The sequence below is a fragment of the Epinephelus fuscoguttatus genome, linkage group LG11, assembly GCF_011397635.1.
Source record: "Epinephelus fuscoguttatus linkage group LG11, E.fuscoguttatus.final_Chr_v1".
NCBI classification, from domain to species: domain Eukaryota; kingdom Metazoa; phylum Chordata; class Actinopteri; order Perciformes; family Serranidae; genus Epinephelus; species Epinephelus fuscoguttatus.
This window is the reverse complement of record NC_064762.1, coordinates 3,546,159-3,563,666: the sequence shown is the minus strand read 5'-3', so window position 1 is coordinate 3,563,666 and position 17,508 is coordinate 3,546,159. Positions and strand designations below refer to the sequence as shown.

At 41.8% G+C, this 17,508-nt stretch overlaps 1 protein-coding gene across 1 annotated transcript in view; it reads right to left on the bottom strand.

The window, feature by feature from the left end:
• Positions 1 to 406: 406 nt before the first annotated feature.
• Positions 407 to 17,508, bottom strand: part of LOC125897557 (MAM domain-containing glycosylphosphatidylinositol anchor protein 2-like) — a 118,185-nt gene continuing 101,083 nt past the window's right edge. Inside the window, exons 9-11 of the mRNA XM_049590961.1 lie at positions 14,092 to 14,222; positions 13,448 to 13,544; positions 407 to 10,205 (exon numbers count right to left, since the gene is read on the bottom strand). Of these exons, the coding sequence (XP_049446918.1) occupies positions 10,117 to 10,205; positions 13,448 to 13,544; positions 14,092 to 14,222 (317 nt within the window). The 3' untranslated portion in view covers positions 407 to 10,116. The remainder of the gene's footprint in view (positions 10,206 to 13,447; positions 13,545 to 14,091; positions 14,223 to 17,508) is intronic.

Here is a 17,508-nt window from a genome sequence, read left to right as displayed (position 1 = left end):
ACCATTGTTATTCCTCAGTCTTTCCCTCAGATGTCCTTTTCTCGCCACAATCACTCACACGCTCTCAACTCCGAGAGGAAAGCAAGCATGCTAGCTCCTCAGAAGAACCACAAACTGGGGAGTACTGTCAAAAGAACAATTTGCACAACACAAAAGCTTTTGTCTTCGGCCCTTTGAGTGGGAGACAGGTGGTCACTGTGGGAATAACTTGGCTTTCCCTTTGAAAAACTACGAGGACAGAGGTGTCAAGTACAGGCGAGCCACAGAAACAAGAGGATTTGTGTTGAAGCATATAATACGGGACACTGTGTTCTACTCTATGCTATTGTGTCACACTTTATTATGCTCCAGTCTTGTACTGTCGTTGGAAAATTTATTTGACACAGCCCATAAAATATTCCTTTTCTTTATTTTTTCATTAGTTGCAGGTATGGCACAAAAAATGGGTGATAAATCCAAAGAAATACAGTGAAAAAGAAGCCTGATCATATATAAATATAGAGCACAAAACAGAGAAGAGTGACAGGTCATCATTACAGGGTGTCGGCACAGAACAAGATAAATAACATCACTGAAACACAGCTTTCTTAACAACCTCGATATTACAGCATCAATTCTTATTATTTCCAGGGGTCTTTTCAAGAGCGAGGGGGGGCGATTTCTCTACATCTTCGTTTTGTCATCCTGCGCGCAGTCTGTGGCGCTGACGGTAAATAACTGGACAAGTAAAAATGGAGTCTGTGCGAGCAGTCATGTTGCTCCCGCCTGGCCCTGTGATTCCATCGAGGAGTCGTGAGATTCGCTCCAACGCGAGAGACAATAAGGTACCAAGAGGTGGCAGTTTTCCCACTGGTGAAGTTGTCACACTGAGCAGCCACGCCATCAAATAGCGACATAGTGCTTCTTCCCTGACAGAGTAAAATGAGATCTCTGAAATGTGTCTACCTTTCCCAGTTATTTATTGAGACTGCAGTCAGCCTCCTGTCGAGAAGTCACTCACTGCTGCCTAGCCACTGTGCGAGAGTGAAAGAAGCTCGACGCATTAAGATGGCAATTTTACTCTTGAAAACACATTCAACACAGTGGTAATGTCTCAGGTTTAATATGACTGACATTTTGTTCCTGTTTGAGTCCCTCGTATCAACACTTTTCTGCCAAATCCACTGTGACTGCCAATTCTCCGAGCCGACGCTGGTCGTGCCTAACCACAACACCCCCCTCCCCCCACCCACTGCTGGCACCACTTCTCTTTTGCTGAATCAATACCAAGAAAGCAGGGTGTGTGTCGTGATAATTGGGGCTACCAGCTGCAATTATATCATGCTTGTGGAACTGGATGGTTATTCGGGGAGCTAAAATAGCGCGATGAATGGCACAATGTGACAAAGCCCTTCTTAGGTTGAACAGAAAATGAGAACATTTCCACTCAGAAAGAAATGCCGGGACTGTTCCTTTTAGAGACCCTTGAAGCACTAGGTATTAAGCATTTAAATACATGGTAAGAATAATACCTAACCAGGTGATTATAGCTGTGTGTAAGTGGATAAAACTGTGAAAATTACAGCTGAATCGCTTTAAAAACACCTTTCAAGAAGTTCAGCAGCACGACTGAAAAACAAATTGAAGCGAGATCTTTGCCACTTGTACTTTAGAATATTACAAGGTATGCACTTTCTAGGAATTAAGGCAATACTTTGTTTTAAATTACATTTCCCCACATAGCAACTGGTCATGGTTCTACTCACATGGATAGGTTTAATCAAATTCACCAAAGAACCTGGGAAATTGTTTCAGCACGCTGCATCATGTTGCAGCAATTATGTTCAATCTGCAGCCTGCACAAACCCTCACAGGCCACATCCTCTAATGCTACAGTGGCTCCATTTTAATGGTATTAATGTAAGCACTGGGTACATTCATGCACAACTGCATAATTCTTTTGTGTATTTGTCAAAGGAAATAACTGATTTTCATCTTGGGTTTAACAGCAGCGAAAAAAAGCCCGCTCATTGTTTGTTTCCTTGGTCCTTAAATTATCAGACGATAGGTTATTTCCACCTCAGTTCAATTAAGACCAACATGTACCTTTCATGTTACACGAAGGCAGAGAGTCAGATGTGTCATTTTCTCAGCGAAGACGGTGAAACTGCATTTTAAAAGGAAAACACTATTTCTGTCTCTGTAAACTGTACTGCTTCTCTCCTCCCACCTACCAAATGGCTCTTGCCTTTCCCCATGCAATAACGATCGACTTGCTGTTTGTTTGCAGCAGTGTTACACAGAAAAAGGCAATTTCTAGTGTGACCAGGACGATGTAATGCAATGCAATACAACTGACCCAAACACCTCATTTATAATGTTTAGGATTTGCTGAAACTACAAGGTTCAGTACTTTAGTTTTTATGTGATTCTACGGTGCATTTTCAGTCTAATGGTTTTAACCTGACACTTAAAGCTGGGGTAGGCAGTTTAATTTCAGCATTACATGGTATAAATCCCATAATAACCCTTGAGCATACTGGAATTTAAGTGGTCTGAGAGTAAACTAGACACCTGCACCTGTGGTTCAGTTTTCAGGCTTAATAAAATCTAGCCTGTCATGGGAGATTTTGACCAATCACAGGTCATTTCAGACCTGTTCTATAAATGCAGATGCCCCTCAACGTCTCTTCAGATGGTGAAAGTCTGATTCAATGGCAATGAATCCTGCAGAGCAAGTTGCTATTCCAGCATTCTGCCGACACTGCAAAGCAATCAAGACAAACAGAGATGGACTTATCAAAATGAGAGTCTGACAATAAACGGAAAAAAAACAAAAACGCGTCAGTATCTGCAAAGTGTTTCAGAGAAAGACAGACAATGTTGCTGATAGTATAGCCTCCTGCTAACCGAAACCAAAGGCTCACGGCTGTGGCTTCAAGTTCACATTTATGTAGCTAACGTTAGCTAGAGCGTTGAATCAAAGTATTCTCTGCCTCAATCCCCACCGCTACAAACCACCTCACCAGGACGAGAGCGGGCAGCAGCTTTGGAGGATGGACCCCCAGTCGGCAGCTGTAGCAACCCGAATCCAGCAAGCGCTAACCACAACTCGAGGCCAGTGGACGACCCGGCCCCCCAGCCAAATCAAACTTTCTGTTGCTGCCTCTACACAGGTTAGACCCTATGCTGCTGTTGGCCACCAGCCCACACTGGCCAACTTCTAGCTCGACAACTGCCAACCAAAGGTCCATTACACAAGCTGCTGCCTGCTCTCCTCCTGGGGAGGCAGTCCACAGCGGTGGGGTGTGCGGCTAGCTAATTGTTGTCTGATTTGTGGTCTAATAAATGGAGAATGAGAGAGCGAGGCAAGACAGCACGCAAAGGCTGCGCTGCGGGCAACTGTTCAAGTATCGGAACATTGGGTAACTGCATGAAGCGCGTGTGTGCCCGTTTCTGATTGGTGGGAGGGGCTTAGGTCAGAGAGGGGAGAGCAGCAGGTGCTTCTCCAGATTTCTGCCTATCCTAGCGCTTTTATTGTTCTTTTTATGTATATTTGTTGCTATTTACTAGGGGAGGTATCTTCATGAGCCATTTTCAGCTTCTAAACTCTCCTGCACAATGTTTAAACCTCTAATTTCTTTTTTCTTGTCTTTTCTTTACATGTATGTGCAAATAACCTAAACGAACCTAAAAAAAAAACTAAGCTAAAATTATGGAATTAATGATTTGGTGAAAAAGCCTCTGCTGTTTGAGGGAGCTCTAAAAGAATATGAGCAGCAATAAGGACTCTGCTGGGAGAATCTCAACCTTAATAAACACAAACATGAACATTAAAACTCTGTAAGATTAATAACAGCGTGAATAAAGCACATAAGACGGAGGTCTGGTTGGTAGAGGGAGCTGTCGCAGCAAATACTGGCATAAGCAAATCACTGTACACCTGCATGAATGTGACTAGATGTTACTAGTCGGCTGGTGATTAAACCAGTAACTGTGAAGCATGAACGAAAGAGGTGCCACAGTGCAGTATTTAATACCAGACAGCTGTATTAGTCGCAGTACCTGTAGTATATACACCCCATAAGTAAACTGAGACTTCTAAATTTGATGTTATTGTAAAAGAGTTTTCCAGTACTGAACTTAATAGATTCCTGGATCGGTCTACCAAAAAGAAAAGAGAGAGGAAAAAAAAGGTACAGTCATTTTATTTCTGTAACCCTCTATTAAAATTCATGGCACTATCACCACAGCTGCAAACTCTTGCATGAGTGTCAAACTTAAGTGGCTCCTGTGAGAAACATCTAATACTGTACGCGCTGGTGGGAAAAACAACACACACCAAATATCTCGGGCCCAGGCACAGTGATGAAACACTTGGCACACATGGACACATTCGGCTCCCAAACTAATCACAAGCCACAAATACCTCCAACCCATTTCCCCTCGTTAGTTTATACGAGCACTTCACACCTTCCATGACTACAGAAGCCTCTAATCATCAAAATAAAGTCAGTAAACACAACACTGTTTACATATTCAAAAAACTGTTAATCCCCTTCAATTGTACTTTGAAGTAGCTTAGAGGACTTTTATCAATAAATAGCGCCAAGCTGAGAGTGTAAGCTACTCACCAGACTCACATCTCTGCTGTACACAGAGGGCACAGGCTGACACAGGGTGTGTGGATTGCACAGAAATGGAAATAAAGGATATGGTGAGAGCTTTAATACCACAGAAACAAACAATGATTCCTTTTGCTGTCGAATTTCAGACGTGGTTTTGTGAAGATTTCCTTCGTGCAGATGAAAGTTTTGCGGATACGTGTGAATGTACCCAGAACTTAATAATATGCACCACAAAAGTAGGATGAAAGGTCTGCAGTAGTTTTTGAAAGGCTGATGTTGACATAACTCACACAACAACACACACAAACTAATTTCACAATAAGGCGAATATATACTATAAAGAAGAAATTTTTCAAACTCAGGTTATTTTAAAACAACAGTTTGACTTTTGGGGTAGTACGCCTTTTTGCTTTTTTGCTGAGAGTTAGGTGAGAAGATTGATACGACTGCCATCTGTACAGGGGTCGGAAACCTTAAAGAAACATTTTTCACCTAATATAATTAAGAACAATCCTCCTGGAGCCGCAAAACATATCTAAATGTTATGGTAACACTGCGTATGAAGTCCAAATTAGCCAACAACATTAAAATAAATCAAAATAAGCATTCAAAAACATGTTTTAACACAAGATGGCTCCTCTGCAGTTGGCTGTGATGTTTTTGGTACTTTAACATTGCAGCGTTGGCGGAGAAAGCAAACTAATCCATCCATGCACTATTAAATTCTAAATTTTCCTCAGAGACTTTTACTTTTATGAATTTGGAATCCATTGTTAGCCTAGCTAGGGAGGCTCTAGATGAGCCACTGTGGTCAAGGTTTGGTAAATTTAGAGGACAATGGCGCATGACATTTTAGTTGACCAAATGTTCAAACTTTATTTTCTTCCTATTAATTCAGTGCATAGGCTACACATTTTTACAATTTACATTTTTTTCTCAAAGCCAAATGGAGCCACTGCAGAGGGGCTAAAGAGTCGTATATGGCTCCAGAGCTGCAGGTTGCCTTCCCCTGTCCTAGGATGACGAAGGCATGACCTGCCCTACTCTCCTTCTGATTGGCTAGTACACGTTGCCTTCATTGGTTGGGTTGGGGAGGGTAAAGCAATTAGAGGCAGAGTGGGGCAGGTCATGTCTTAACCATCCTAGGACAGAAAAGCCAACGACTTCTGTACCATAAATACAGGCCTACAGCCAGCAGCCAGTTAGCTTAGCTTAGCATAAAGACTAAAAAAACAAGAAAAACAGCTAACAGTCTTGCTCTGTCCGAAAATGACAAAATATCCCCTGATGTTTGCTTATGAGCACGTACAGTATATCTCGTTTGTTTGACATATACAAAGATGGGACACTTCTGTACTTAGACTTGCTAGTTTGAGCGCGTTCACACTAAGAAGAACGGCAAAATGCTGTGTCTTATTAGTACTAGGGCTGCCACGATTAGTCGACTAATCGATGACTTATCGACTATTAAAATAATCGGTGACTATTTTAGTAGATGACTAATCGGTTTGAGTCATTTTTCATAGAAAAGTACTATAAAAGTACCCAAAATACTCTTACTGCAGCTTCTTACGTTCAGATATTGGCAGCTTTACACACTCTCCCGAGACAGTGAACTAAAACCCTTTGGCGTGAGTACGAAACAAGACATTAGTTGATGTAATTTTGGGGTTTGGCCGAGACACACCGACATTTTTCAACATTTTAACACATTTTTCGATGAAATGATTAGTCGACTAATCGAAGAAATAATTTACAGATTAGACGACAATGAAAACAATCATTAGTGGCAGCCCTAATTAGTACCCAGATGGTGCGGTTGTAAAGGTCATAAAGTTGAGTTTGGCACATTGGACACTCTCAATGGTCACCATTTTGGCTAGTTAGCGGTACGGGTGGGACCACAAACACAATTCAAACTTTTGAAATGGCGGCCAGGGACTCTACCACTGTGAACACTAAAGCATTGGACAAATTTAAGCTAAGGTATACCTGTGAATTTTTCATGAACGGACTATACTGTTGTCAGATAGAGGCACGATGTTTGTTTATTGGATAAATTGTGTAATAATTCAGTACTGCTAACAATAACATGAATACTAACGTTAGCTTGCTAGCTAGCTAACAGTTGGACATTATATCATCAGGCATTGAAACTACAAATGTTGTGGCTTAAGATATTTGATCTGTGGGCGTATGTTATCTCTGATGTTTATGCACCTTCGGTTGCAATTCGCTGAGAGGAAGAAACTTAATTGAGGTTGGAAATTCTGGTAAGTGCGCAATGGCCATGTTTGATTTGAAACAACACTACCCTGTAAAATTTGCGTATTACGCAACTAAGTACATATAAGTAGTACTTCAGGTTTTGTACGAAGTAAACAAGCGAAAAGACAGGTGTTAAATATTAGGCAGGTTTTGTTATCTTCGGACAGTGGCAGGCTAACAGTTTCCCCCTGTTTTCAGTCTTTTTTGTGCTAAGCTAAGCTAAGCTAACTGGATCTCAGAAAATGAATACACTTGTTTCCCTAAACTACAATTTTGACCTAAATACCCAAGTGATATCCAAGGTGTCCTTTCATTTAAATCCAGCTGTAATTTTGAATCATTCATTAAAGGTGGAGCTATTATCACATCAGGACTGACCAGGCGCTCGGGGTGGTCGTAAAAGGAACAGTTACCCAAATATCTTAAGGAACTCATGTCCATACTCAGTGACAGTGACGACTGCACGGGGCACTTTGGCACTTTTCATTTCTCACTATACCGCAGCAGGATATAGTTACTAGCTAATGGATATTTAATCTGAGCTTGTTATTTTTTATTTTTTGGAAATTGTGTCAAAGTCAGATGAACTTCATGTTCTTGACGTGTCCAAAACAACCTATGAAAGTCTGAAAGTTCTCATCATCAAAAGCACACAAAAACATATGTTTTAGTAAAACATTACATCTAGTAAGACCGTAAAAAAAGAACTCCCCCCAGAACTCCATTTACATTCATTGTGATCTGGGCCGTACGTAAAATAAAAACACAGGAATGAAAGGAAACAAACAGAAATGGAGAGCAGATAATAGCTGTGATTATGTCTCTGCAATAACATCACACAGACCATAATGATATTATAAGGATGCCCTGAAATGCTCATCATTCTGCTCTGTTTTGCTCAGCGTATTTATCTTCTTTACATGTATCAGTTTCTTATCACACCTATTGTACACAGCTTTATGCTCACACATGTACATGACCCACTCGGACCGACCCAGGCTTCCACAGAAGAGGCTACATATGCTGAACAACCACAACACCAAGCTGAACCTGCACCCAGTCTGCACCCATGAAGACTTCACTTATACTCTGGGTTCCCTTTGTGTCCTTCAGTGTTCTGGTTGCGCTATAAATATGAATGTAACGAGTAAAAAATGATCAGTCTGCTGTCAAACGTGGACTTGTGTTGGAAAGCCTGTGGGAGTAGGTCACGTATGTGCAGAGAAATATAAAATGGATTTTTATATGTCGAGACCTTAAACTGTATGTTGTGCTTCCTGTACTCCAACATAAAACATTTATCATAAACCTTTGAATAGAGCTTCTTTAACATTTACAAGTTATACAGTTACCAAATTGGTTTACTTCTTATGCTTCCATCAGCTTTGATACTTAAGCAATGCAAAGGGAGACAACAAGAAGAGAAAGGAAGTTAAGTCATCTTCAACGGAAAAAATAAGAAACAAGACACAAGTCCTCAAAACATTTGTCATAACCAACAATGAACGGAATTTTTCATTTTCTTGTTTTCTCTTTTTTACAATACATTTTTTAAAAACCCCGCTGGTTAAGGTTATGGTCTCAGGTAGATCTTCCACAGTCAATCTTCACAGTTTGTGTAAAAGCAGAGAAACATTCTCGCTAGAGTAATAAAATATCATGACTATTATTATGGTCATTATTATCTTTTATTCTCATATTGTTCCATAGAAATGGTGGAGGATAGGGGCGAGGCGTATCACCCTCATGACGAGCCTGCAGTCCCAAAGTTCCTACTCTCCTCCCTGTACAATGTTTTATTCAGCAGTTGTTCTTTTGTTTAAAAAATGCTCGCCCGCAGGGAGGGAGAATTATGGGAAGAGAGAGTGGGATATTCATTCGACGAAGTGTCTTTATCCTCCTGCGTCATCTCGTCTTTCTGCGAAAAAACAAACAAACAAAAAAAAAAAACACGATCCAGAGCCTCACTTTCACCGTTGCTGCCGTTTTTATCCAAATTGTTTCCAAACCTGGTCTGCCAGCACCGCCTGGTCGGCTGCCCTCACACCGAACTACGCGTAGGCATAGGCTTTAGGCGCATGCACACACACAAACACACACACATACACACACTCGCACACACGCAACTGTCCCATCAGGAGTTAAATCCGGGTGGACCGCTACCGCATACCCCCTCTGAACACGCATGCCCTCCCATCAGCACTTGTGGGGCAAAAGAAACATGTAGAAAATAGCCCATCAGAGGAAACATGAACAGAGATGTGTTCGATGTTGATTAACACCCAGGCTCACGATTCGGTTTGTAATCTGAAGGCACTTTGTTTCATGGCAGAAAGTAAAGTGGCTTCTGTTCCACAGGCGGACCGCCGACTGGATATTCGAGTCAGGCCTCACTAATCGGACCTTTCTCTACTCTCTGCCTGTTCCTCCTCATCCCTCCTCTCTGTTCTCCCTCTCTCTCCAGCTCCTCCTCTCTGCCCTCCAGTCCGAGCTCTCTACACCTCCGCTGCCTCTTCTGCTTTCATTGTTCTGCCACCATACCGTCGGTTGGCCACTTGGACTCGTGAGCACAGTGTTAATAGATACATAGGCAGCTACAGGGGAGTAAGCAGACAGAACTAAATGTTGCCAGAGTCCTTGTTTTTCTACAGTACAGCACCAAGCAGATAAAGAAATGCCAAGGTGTGATGTGAGGCCGGGCTAGAGTGAAAAACAAAGTGTCGGTGATTGGCATCTGGTGCGAGAAAATGAAGATAAAGATACACAGAGAAAAGTCTGATTCCATGTGTTTGTAAGCAGGGAAAATGTTATTTCCTCTTCAAAAAGTCAGCAGTGTCTATGTTCCGCCGCCTTCCAAAGATATTTTCATAACTTCATAAAATTGTTCTTGTGCTTTACAAACTGTCCTCCCTCGACGCTTGTGAACTCTTTCGCCAAAGTCCAGGCTTGTTCATCGCCCACCTGTCTTTGTGCTCGTAAAGACGTCCAGAGTCCCGCACCGAGGAGTGTTTTCTGTAAAAGAGGTCTCTTTTTAAAAAATTAGCGCATCTTCTTTATTACTTTTTGTGTAACTTTTTTAATCACGATTTTTTCTGTCTTTCGTTAATTCCAGTCCGTCCGTGGTCTGTCAGGGGACCCCTGCTGCTTTCAGGATGCATGAATCTTTGGTGATTGGATGCCGAGGGTATAGTTCACAGACGGTGGGTCTGAATATTCGCCTCTGAGATGACGGAGAGAAGGGTCACCTCTGACCTTCCAGGAGGGTCATCACCAAGGTGATGCATAGCAGCCATATATGGGAGGAGGTGAGTGGATCCTTGGAGCTGAGATCTACAAAGGGAGGAGGAAAAGAAACAGAAAATAATGACAGCTGTTGGTTTTATATACTCCAGAGAAGGAAACACAAACACACCAGACACAACAGAACACATACATGTACAGTAATGAGTCAAGTGTGTTTTGATGGCATAGTTCACCATTTTGGGAAAAATGCTTACTCACTTTCCTGCCAAGAGTTAGTAGACAGGATTGATACCACTGCAGTGTTTCCCCTAGAATTGCACAGGTCATAAAAATCGCTTTTTAATACCAAAAATAATGCTTAATATCACCATCATGAGACCATGAACAAGGCACGTGTCTGTGGTCAGTTCATGTCTGTATTAACTGCAGGACAGCAGAGTGTTATCTAAACTCTGAAGTCAGCTGAACAGGTCATGTGAGCATAACATCGTTGGTAGGCTACCAGTTACAAACGGGCTGTGTTGAACAACATGCTGATAGATTTGGAGAATTCGTGTTCTTTGCTGAGCTAGACCAGAGAATATTTGGCTAAAACAGATCGGTGATGCTGTTTTCCTCTCACTGTTCTTTATGAAGTTCGCTGGAAGTGATGTAATGTAGCCACAGTGCGTCTTCTGTGGGTGGAGAGCACTGCGCCAGACTCCATTTTAAAAAAATAGCCTTTTAAATGCTACATTGCGTGTCAGCAGCTGGCCATATGGTAACCGAGAAGGCAATTTGGCCTTGTGTGCTCTGATTAATTTGGCACGTCATTAACACACCAGTCATAATTCCAGTTTAACGAAAACTCAACTCCTGGCATCTGCTCCTGGTGTTCTTCACCACTGGCTTTCAAAGAAGGAAACAACAAGAGCGTCAGCTTCAGAGGTGATGTATTTTCTTTTAAGGTTTTTTAAGTGCTTTTATTTAAGTGCTGAAAAGTGATTCATGTGGATTTCAAAAAAGTAACTGAGACTAAATTTTTAGAGTAGAATTTGGTGTGGCGGAAGGTGGTTGCCTGCTCTCACTGAAAAAATGACCAAACCGGTCGAGTGTGCAGGCAGCTTATTACGACCCATACCAGTGGCCATAGTAATTATTACAGCAGTAGAGGAGGAAGTGATGTATCCATCCATCCATCCATTTTCAACCACTTATCCAAAGCCGAGTGGCTGGGGCAGCAGGCCGAGCAAAGTATTCCAGTATTCCCCAGCAATGCTTTCCAGCTACTCCTGGAGTTAACCCAAACCCCAACCCTGAGGCGCTCCCAGACCAGACAAGCTGTGTAATCCTTCCAGCATGTTCTGGGTTCGCTTCGGGGCCTCCTATCCAGCGGGAAGCGCCCAGGAGGATCCTTATCAGATACCCACACCACCTCAACTAACCTCTTTTAACGTGAAGGAGCACTCCGAGCTCCCTCCGGATGTCCAAGCTCCTCACCCTATCTCTAAGGCTGAGCCCAGACACCCCACGGAGGAAACTCATTTCGGCCGCTTGTATCCGTGACCTCATTCTTTCAGTCACTACCCAGAGCTCATGACCGTAGGTGAGGGTTGGGACGTAGATGGACCAGTAAATCGAAAGCTTTCTGGCTCAGCTCCCTCTTCACCATGACAGTCCAGCACAGCACCTGCCTCACTGCAGATGCTGTGCCGCTTAATGTTGTACAAAAATCAAATTCGCCCCTATATGGTGAGCGGGATAGATGGTGGATAGGTCAATCGAGCACAGGACTTTCACCCCAGAGTCTGGTGTCAAGGTTGACTTCTTTTAATAACAACATACTGTAGCATAGTACTAATAGTACTAGTGCTAATTTATTGCTGAACCGTGATGTTTGTGCGAAACCTAACCAGATCCTTTTGGAGCGGAACTGTGACCATTTCATGAAGTTAACGTGTTTAAAACTGCGACTGTTCGATGGTAAATGGACTACACTTGTATAGCAACTTTCTAGTATTCTGACCACTTAAAGTACTTTTCACACTACATGTCACATTCGCACACTGGTGGCCAAGGCTGCCATACATGGTGCCTCCTGCTATTCAGTAACCACTCACACGCAATTTGGGGCTCAGTATCTTTCCCAAAGATACTTTGACATGTGGATGGATTGGAGGAGCTGCTGATCAAACCATCGATCTTCCATTAGTGGATGACCCGCTCTAAGTACTGAGCCACAGTTGCCTCAAGAACGGTATATTTTAACTGTAATATATGTCATTTTGGGTACGGTCACATAAGTTGCTTTGGTAGTCAGTGCAAGTTGACCCATGCTTTTGTTTAGGTATGAATGAATGAGTGTTGAGTGTTTGTATTAGCCCCCCCACCTAAACCCCCTCCACAAATGATGTACAAACAAGACATTAAGGTGTGAGTAGGTGATTTTGTTACCTCAGTTTAGAACCAGGCTAACTATCTCCCTCTGCTTTCTGTATGTAAAATAAGCTAAGCTAAGCTAAGCTAAGCTAAGCTAACCGTCTCCTGACTCCAGTTTATAATTTACAGACACGAGAGTGGCATCGATCTTCTTGACTAACTCTATGCAACAGAATGAATGAATGTATTCCCCAAAACGTTGAGTCATTCCTTTAAAGCATAAGTAACCTGTGTGAGCAGATCCTAAAAAAGCTACTCTGAGTCTTCATCAGTCACCTCCATGAGATAGTTCTCATTTTTCCCTCTTATATCACAGAAAGTCACATAAGATTCATCATGTCAGACAGAGATGCTTAATTCTTTGCATTATCCTCCAAATGAATTAATGCTGTCACTTTGAATCATAATGGATCCAAATGAAATATAAGCCGAATAAAAATCTCGCAGTAATAAAATGAATAGGAAAGACATGAAAAATGAAAACAGATCACCCTGATTCATCTCTGCTGTGTTAAAGGGATGCCTCAGTTTGAGAAGCTTCTGGGAATAATGTTCCTCCAGCCATAAATAACACGAATTAAATCAAAGAGCATTTGGCTACAAATATCACCTTGTCAATTGCAGGCTCTTTTCTGTGTCCTGTTTCCTGTTTTTACCTTCTGTTTGTTCCTGCAGCGCAATTACAGTGCTCCACTCAGCCGGCGTGGCTATCATTCATGTGATTACAACACTGTTGCTGTGGCAACCGTGTTCTCCCAATGAGATGGTGGTTCAATGCTGGCAACTGTCTAAGATTAGATCCCCTCTCGTAAATCTCAACCTTGTCCAAGGAGTCAGAGCGAGAGCCCGGAGCTCAGATAAGAGGGACAGACGAGAGGGGATGGAGGAGGCGGGAATGCTGTGCTACTTACTGGGCGGTGGGTCTCGACATTCCCCTTCCTCCAGCGTGACATCATCGATGGCGATGTCTCCCTCGATGCCCGGTCCCCGGATACCCTCGAGTACCACCTGCGGAGAGATAAACATGTTTGTCATATTATATGTTCTGGATCGACCACAAAAACAAGAAAATTAGCACTGCCGTAAGATAAAATCTAAAAGCAAGTACACAGTGTAATTTAGCTTATGAAATATAACAGCAGGTGGCTGTTGTTCCAGTTTTTAATGTCACAAAATTTAAAATGAAGAAAGCCCGTGGTGCACTTAGAAGTGACAGTGGGAACAAAAAAAAAAAAAAAAAAGAAACAGAAGTGCAGCTGAAAATATAATTACTTTCCACAACTGCAGTCGTAAAAATGATGGAGAATATTGCAGTTCTATATTCGCTACTCGCAAAGATTAGGCATCCTGATGGCAAAGCGTGAGTGATATTGCTTTCTCAGTAGCAAACAATGTCCACTTCTCTGCTTAATATCACAGCTTGTGAAGCGCTACATCAATATGCCGCCCCCGAGGAAACTAATACTTCGGCATACAAACACAGTCAGGGAAGAAAATAGAGGGCAACAAGAGGAATGCTGCTGCGTATCGGATTGATTAAGTTTGTCGGTCTCACCTGGAAGGATGCCGTCGGATGGATGCTTACTTTTGCCTGCTTCCAGCGGTCACCTTGGTTACCGTTTAGCGACCACACGGGACCCTCGGAGGTCGTCTGGCCCTTCTGTTTTAGGAGGGCGTTTAGTGTTCCTGCGTGAGCGAGGGAGACAGTTACACATACAGGTCAGCGCACACAAACATGGTTCCAATAAATGTATAAACATCTGTGCTGTCAGTGGTTTGCAGCCTGCAGCCAGAGGACACACAGTGGGCCACAGAATGTGTGCTACTGGGCCATGTGGAACAAATATAAATTAGCTAAAAGGCTGAGAAACATTTTTATAATTGTACTTGGTACTACGGGCTATTTCTGTTGTGGTTACTTGGTTCGTCTGTCCTGGATTTCTCCTCATTCCTCCCTGTTGTACCTCCAACAACAGTACACTGATATTTAACTAAAGTAGGTCATCAGCACTCAAGGTAACCAGTTTGTCAACACCACCTTTCAGCATTCAGCAGTGCATGGAATCTATGTGAGGCTGTACCTGTGCTGCACAGAGAGGCAGAGAGGTAACGCTGTGTGAATCACACTTTTTTCTGCCAGGGATTATAAAACCGAGATAATCAAGATTAAACTATTATTGGGCCACATTCTGTTTTGCAATGATGCTCTAGTTTTGTCTTGTGTTATAAATCCAGTGCAACCCTGTTCTTTAAGCAGGATTTATACCTCTGCTTTGAATCGACGCCGTACCTGTGTTGTAGGTTCTGCTTCTTTTACTTTATTTCACAGATAAGAAACAATAAACTGTGAAGACAATAAAGCCTCCACTAAAATAGCATTTTAAGTCTTGTGTGTGATTTATCCTGGCTTCATATGAGCAGAGGAAATATCTGCTAGCTGCTAGGCTAATTTATACAATGTAAAATGCCATAGGCTTGTGCTAATAACGTTAGCATGTTGTATTTGCTTGGAAAACGTGTTTAGTATAAGACAGTTGTTTTGTCAGTGAACCTTGTGAGCTGTAATGGAGCTGAATTGTGTAACGTTCCTTTTGTTAAATGTTGCTGTTGTCCCTGGTTTCATATGAGTAGAGGAAAAGTCTGCTAGCTGCTAGGCTAATTTATACAATGTAAAATGCCATAGGCTTGTGCTAATAACGTTAGCATGTTGTATTTGTGGGGAAAATGTGTCCAGATAAAGACAAGTGTTTGTCTGTGAATGCTGCGAGTTATAGTGAAGCTGATTTGTGTACTTGTGTTTGAAACTGTCTCTATTAAGCCATGTTTAATGTGTGTTTAATGTGTGTTTTGGAGGTGTAACTGCAGAGTGACACAGACGCACCACTGGACAAGTATAAATGCTCACAACAGTGTAGGCCACATGCGTAGGGCTGACACACAAGTATAAATCCACCTTTACAGTGGTGCACTCAGTGTCACCAACTTGGCGACTTTTCAGACCATCTAGATACTTTATTTCTAAAAAACAAAACAAAAAAAATCATAATGAGGTGAAACTCTCTGGGGGGCTGCTAACATTTAATTTACGACAGCACTAACTAACTAACTAACTAACTAACTAACTTGAGGCTGGCTCCAAAACAGAGTCAATCTCCATAGACCCCCACATGTTAAAATGCTCAACTTTATATCAGACATAAACATGTTTACAGCCTGGTACAAGAAACTGTTTTGGTCTCTGTGGTTAAATTTCAACATTCATGACTTCATCAATTAAAGGCAAGGCTGCTTTAGTGACAGGCTGTCTGTGAGGCATGTGTAGCTCCAAAAAAACAAGATGGTGACAGCCAAACTGCCAACTCGAGGCTTCAAAATGGGAGTCCACAAACCAATGGGTGATGTCATGGTAGTTATGTCCATCATTTATACACTATGGGTGCAATATATTCCAACAGCACAACTAATCAATGGTCCAGCTCAAAAAATAGAAAATCAAAACACGGTGGCAGATTTTCTATTTGTGGCAGGCTGCCAAAAATAAGGAAATGTGTTGGGAACCTTGGTGAATGAAACGGACTATGAGCCAAACACAAGGCATGTAGTAAAAACAGGGTAGGATGGATTAAAATGACCTAAAACATATGTAAAATAACAGAAAAACACTTCTAAAAAGAAGTGATTTAAAAGACGAGACAGAGTTTGCGGCCCTGATCTCTTCAGGCAGGTCATCCCAAAGTCTCGGAGCTCTGACTGCAAAGGTTCTATCAACTTTGTGAATTAATCTGGACCTGGAACAAGACAAATATAGTCTGGAAGTCGGGTTCTTCTCCCCCGCAGCGTTCAGGCAGCCTCCCTCTGCAGATTCAGACTGTGCCAAAGAAATAACTGATGCTACACAGTGTTAATCGCTGCGGATATCCGACCACATTTGGAGAAACTGTACGTCCTAGAGAATACAGGTTATGGTCAAAGTGCTTGAGCCCTACTACAGTGTTCCTGGAGCATTACATTACATTACTGACATTATTTTATTTTTTTCTTATTGACAATGTGCCAGTATTTAAGTGCCTTAACTGTTACAGTTAGAATTACTGCCAATGAGCCGCCCACAGTTGCACTTTGTTCAAAGTTCAAGAAAATCTACTGTTATAATGAGTTTTCTTGATGATCTATAAATGCAAGATGTTTCCAAAGTTAATGAGAATTAATGTTAAATAATCATGATCTCAATCCTGACCAAAATAGTCATGAATTCAAGCAGCTCCACAGAGAGGTTCATCTGCATTTGATTAATTTAAGAAGTAACTATAATGAAATGCAGGCCTGAGAAAGTTCCTGTTTAGTTTTGCTTTTACTTTTTGCCCACATACTCTCTTGTGTACTCTCTTTTCTTTCTGCCTCTCCCACTCTTTGTCATTAATCAACTCATATCAAGGTTTGTTTTGTATATTTAAAGAATAAATACGACATTATCAGTAGAAAAAATATATAAAAACAGACTGCTGTGCAAAAGAAATTTGATCTCTCCAATCCATCTAGTTTATGACTGAGTGCAGAATGACTAATGATTATGAGATTTCCATATTCCGAAAGGAGACCCACATTAAACAGACGAAAGATTTCCCCAGCTTCATACCTTGGAAATACAAAATCTATTGTGTCGTGTGTCATGGCACAAAACTGCAGCTCTAATCATTTCAGTCAAGAACTTAAAGGCATTAAATTCAGCATTTTTCAACCTTGGTCCTATTTTCCCATGTGTTTGTGTCTGAGTGTCTAATGGGAACGATTTTTTTAAACTGGTCCGGTATTGAGCGAGAAGGCAACTGTGCACCCTCAATCTATGTCCACTACAGGTTCTTGTTTTTGCCACTGACAGGCTGACAGAGTATTATTCTAAGTGTCTGACCACATTATAGAAAGGATCTTTACAGAGATAGACCTTTTGTTTAAGATTAAGATTATTTTTGTC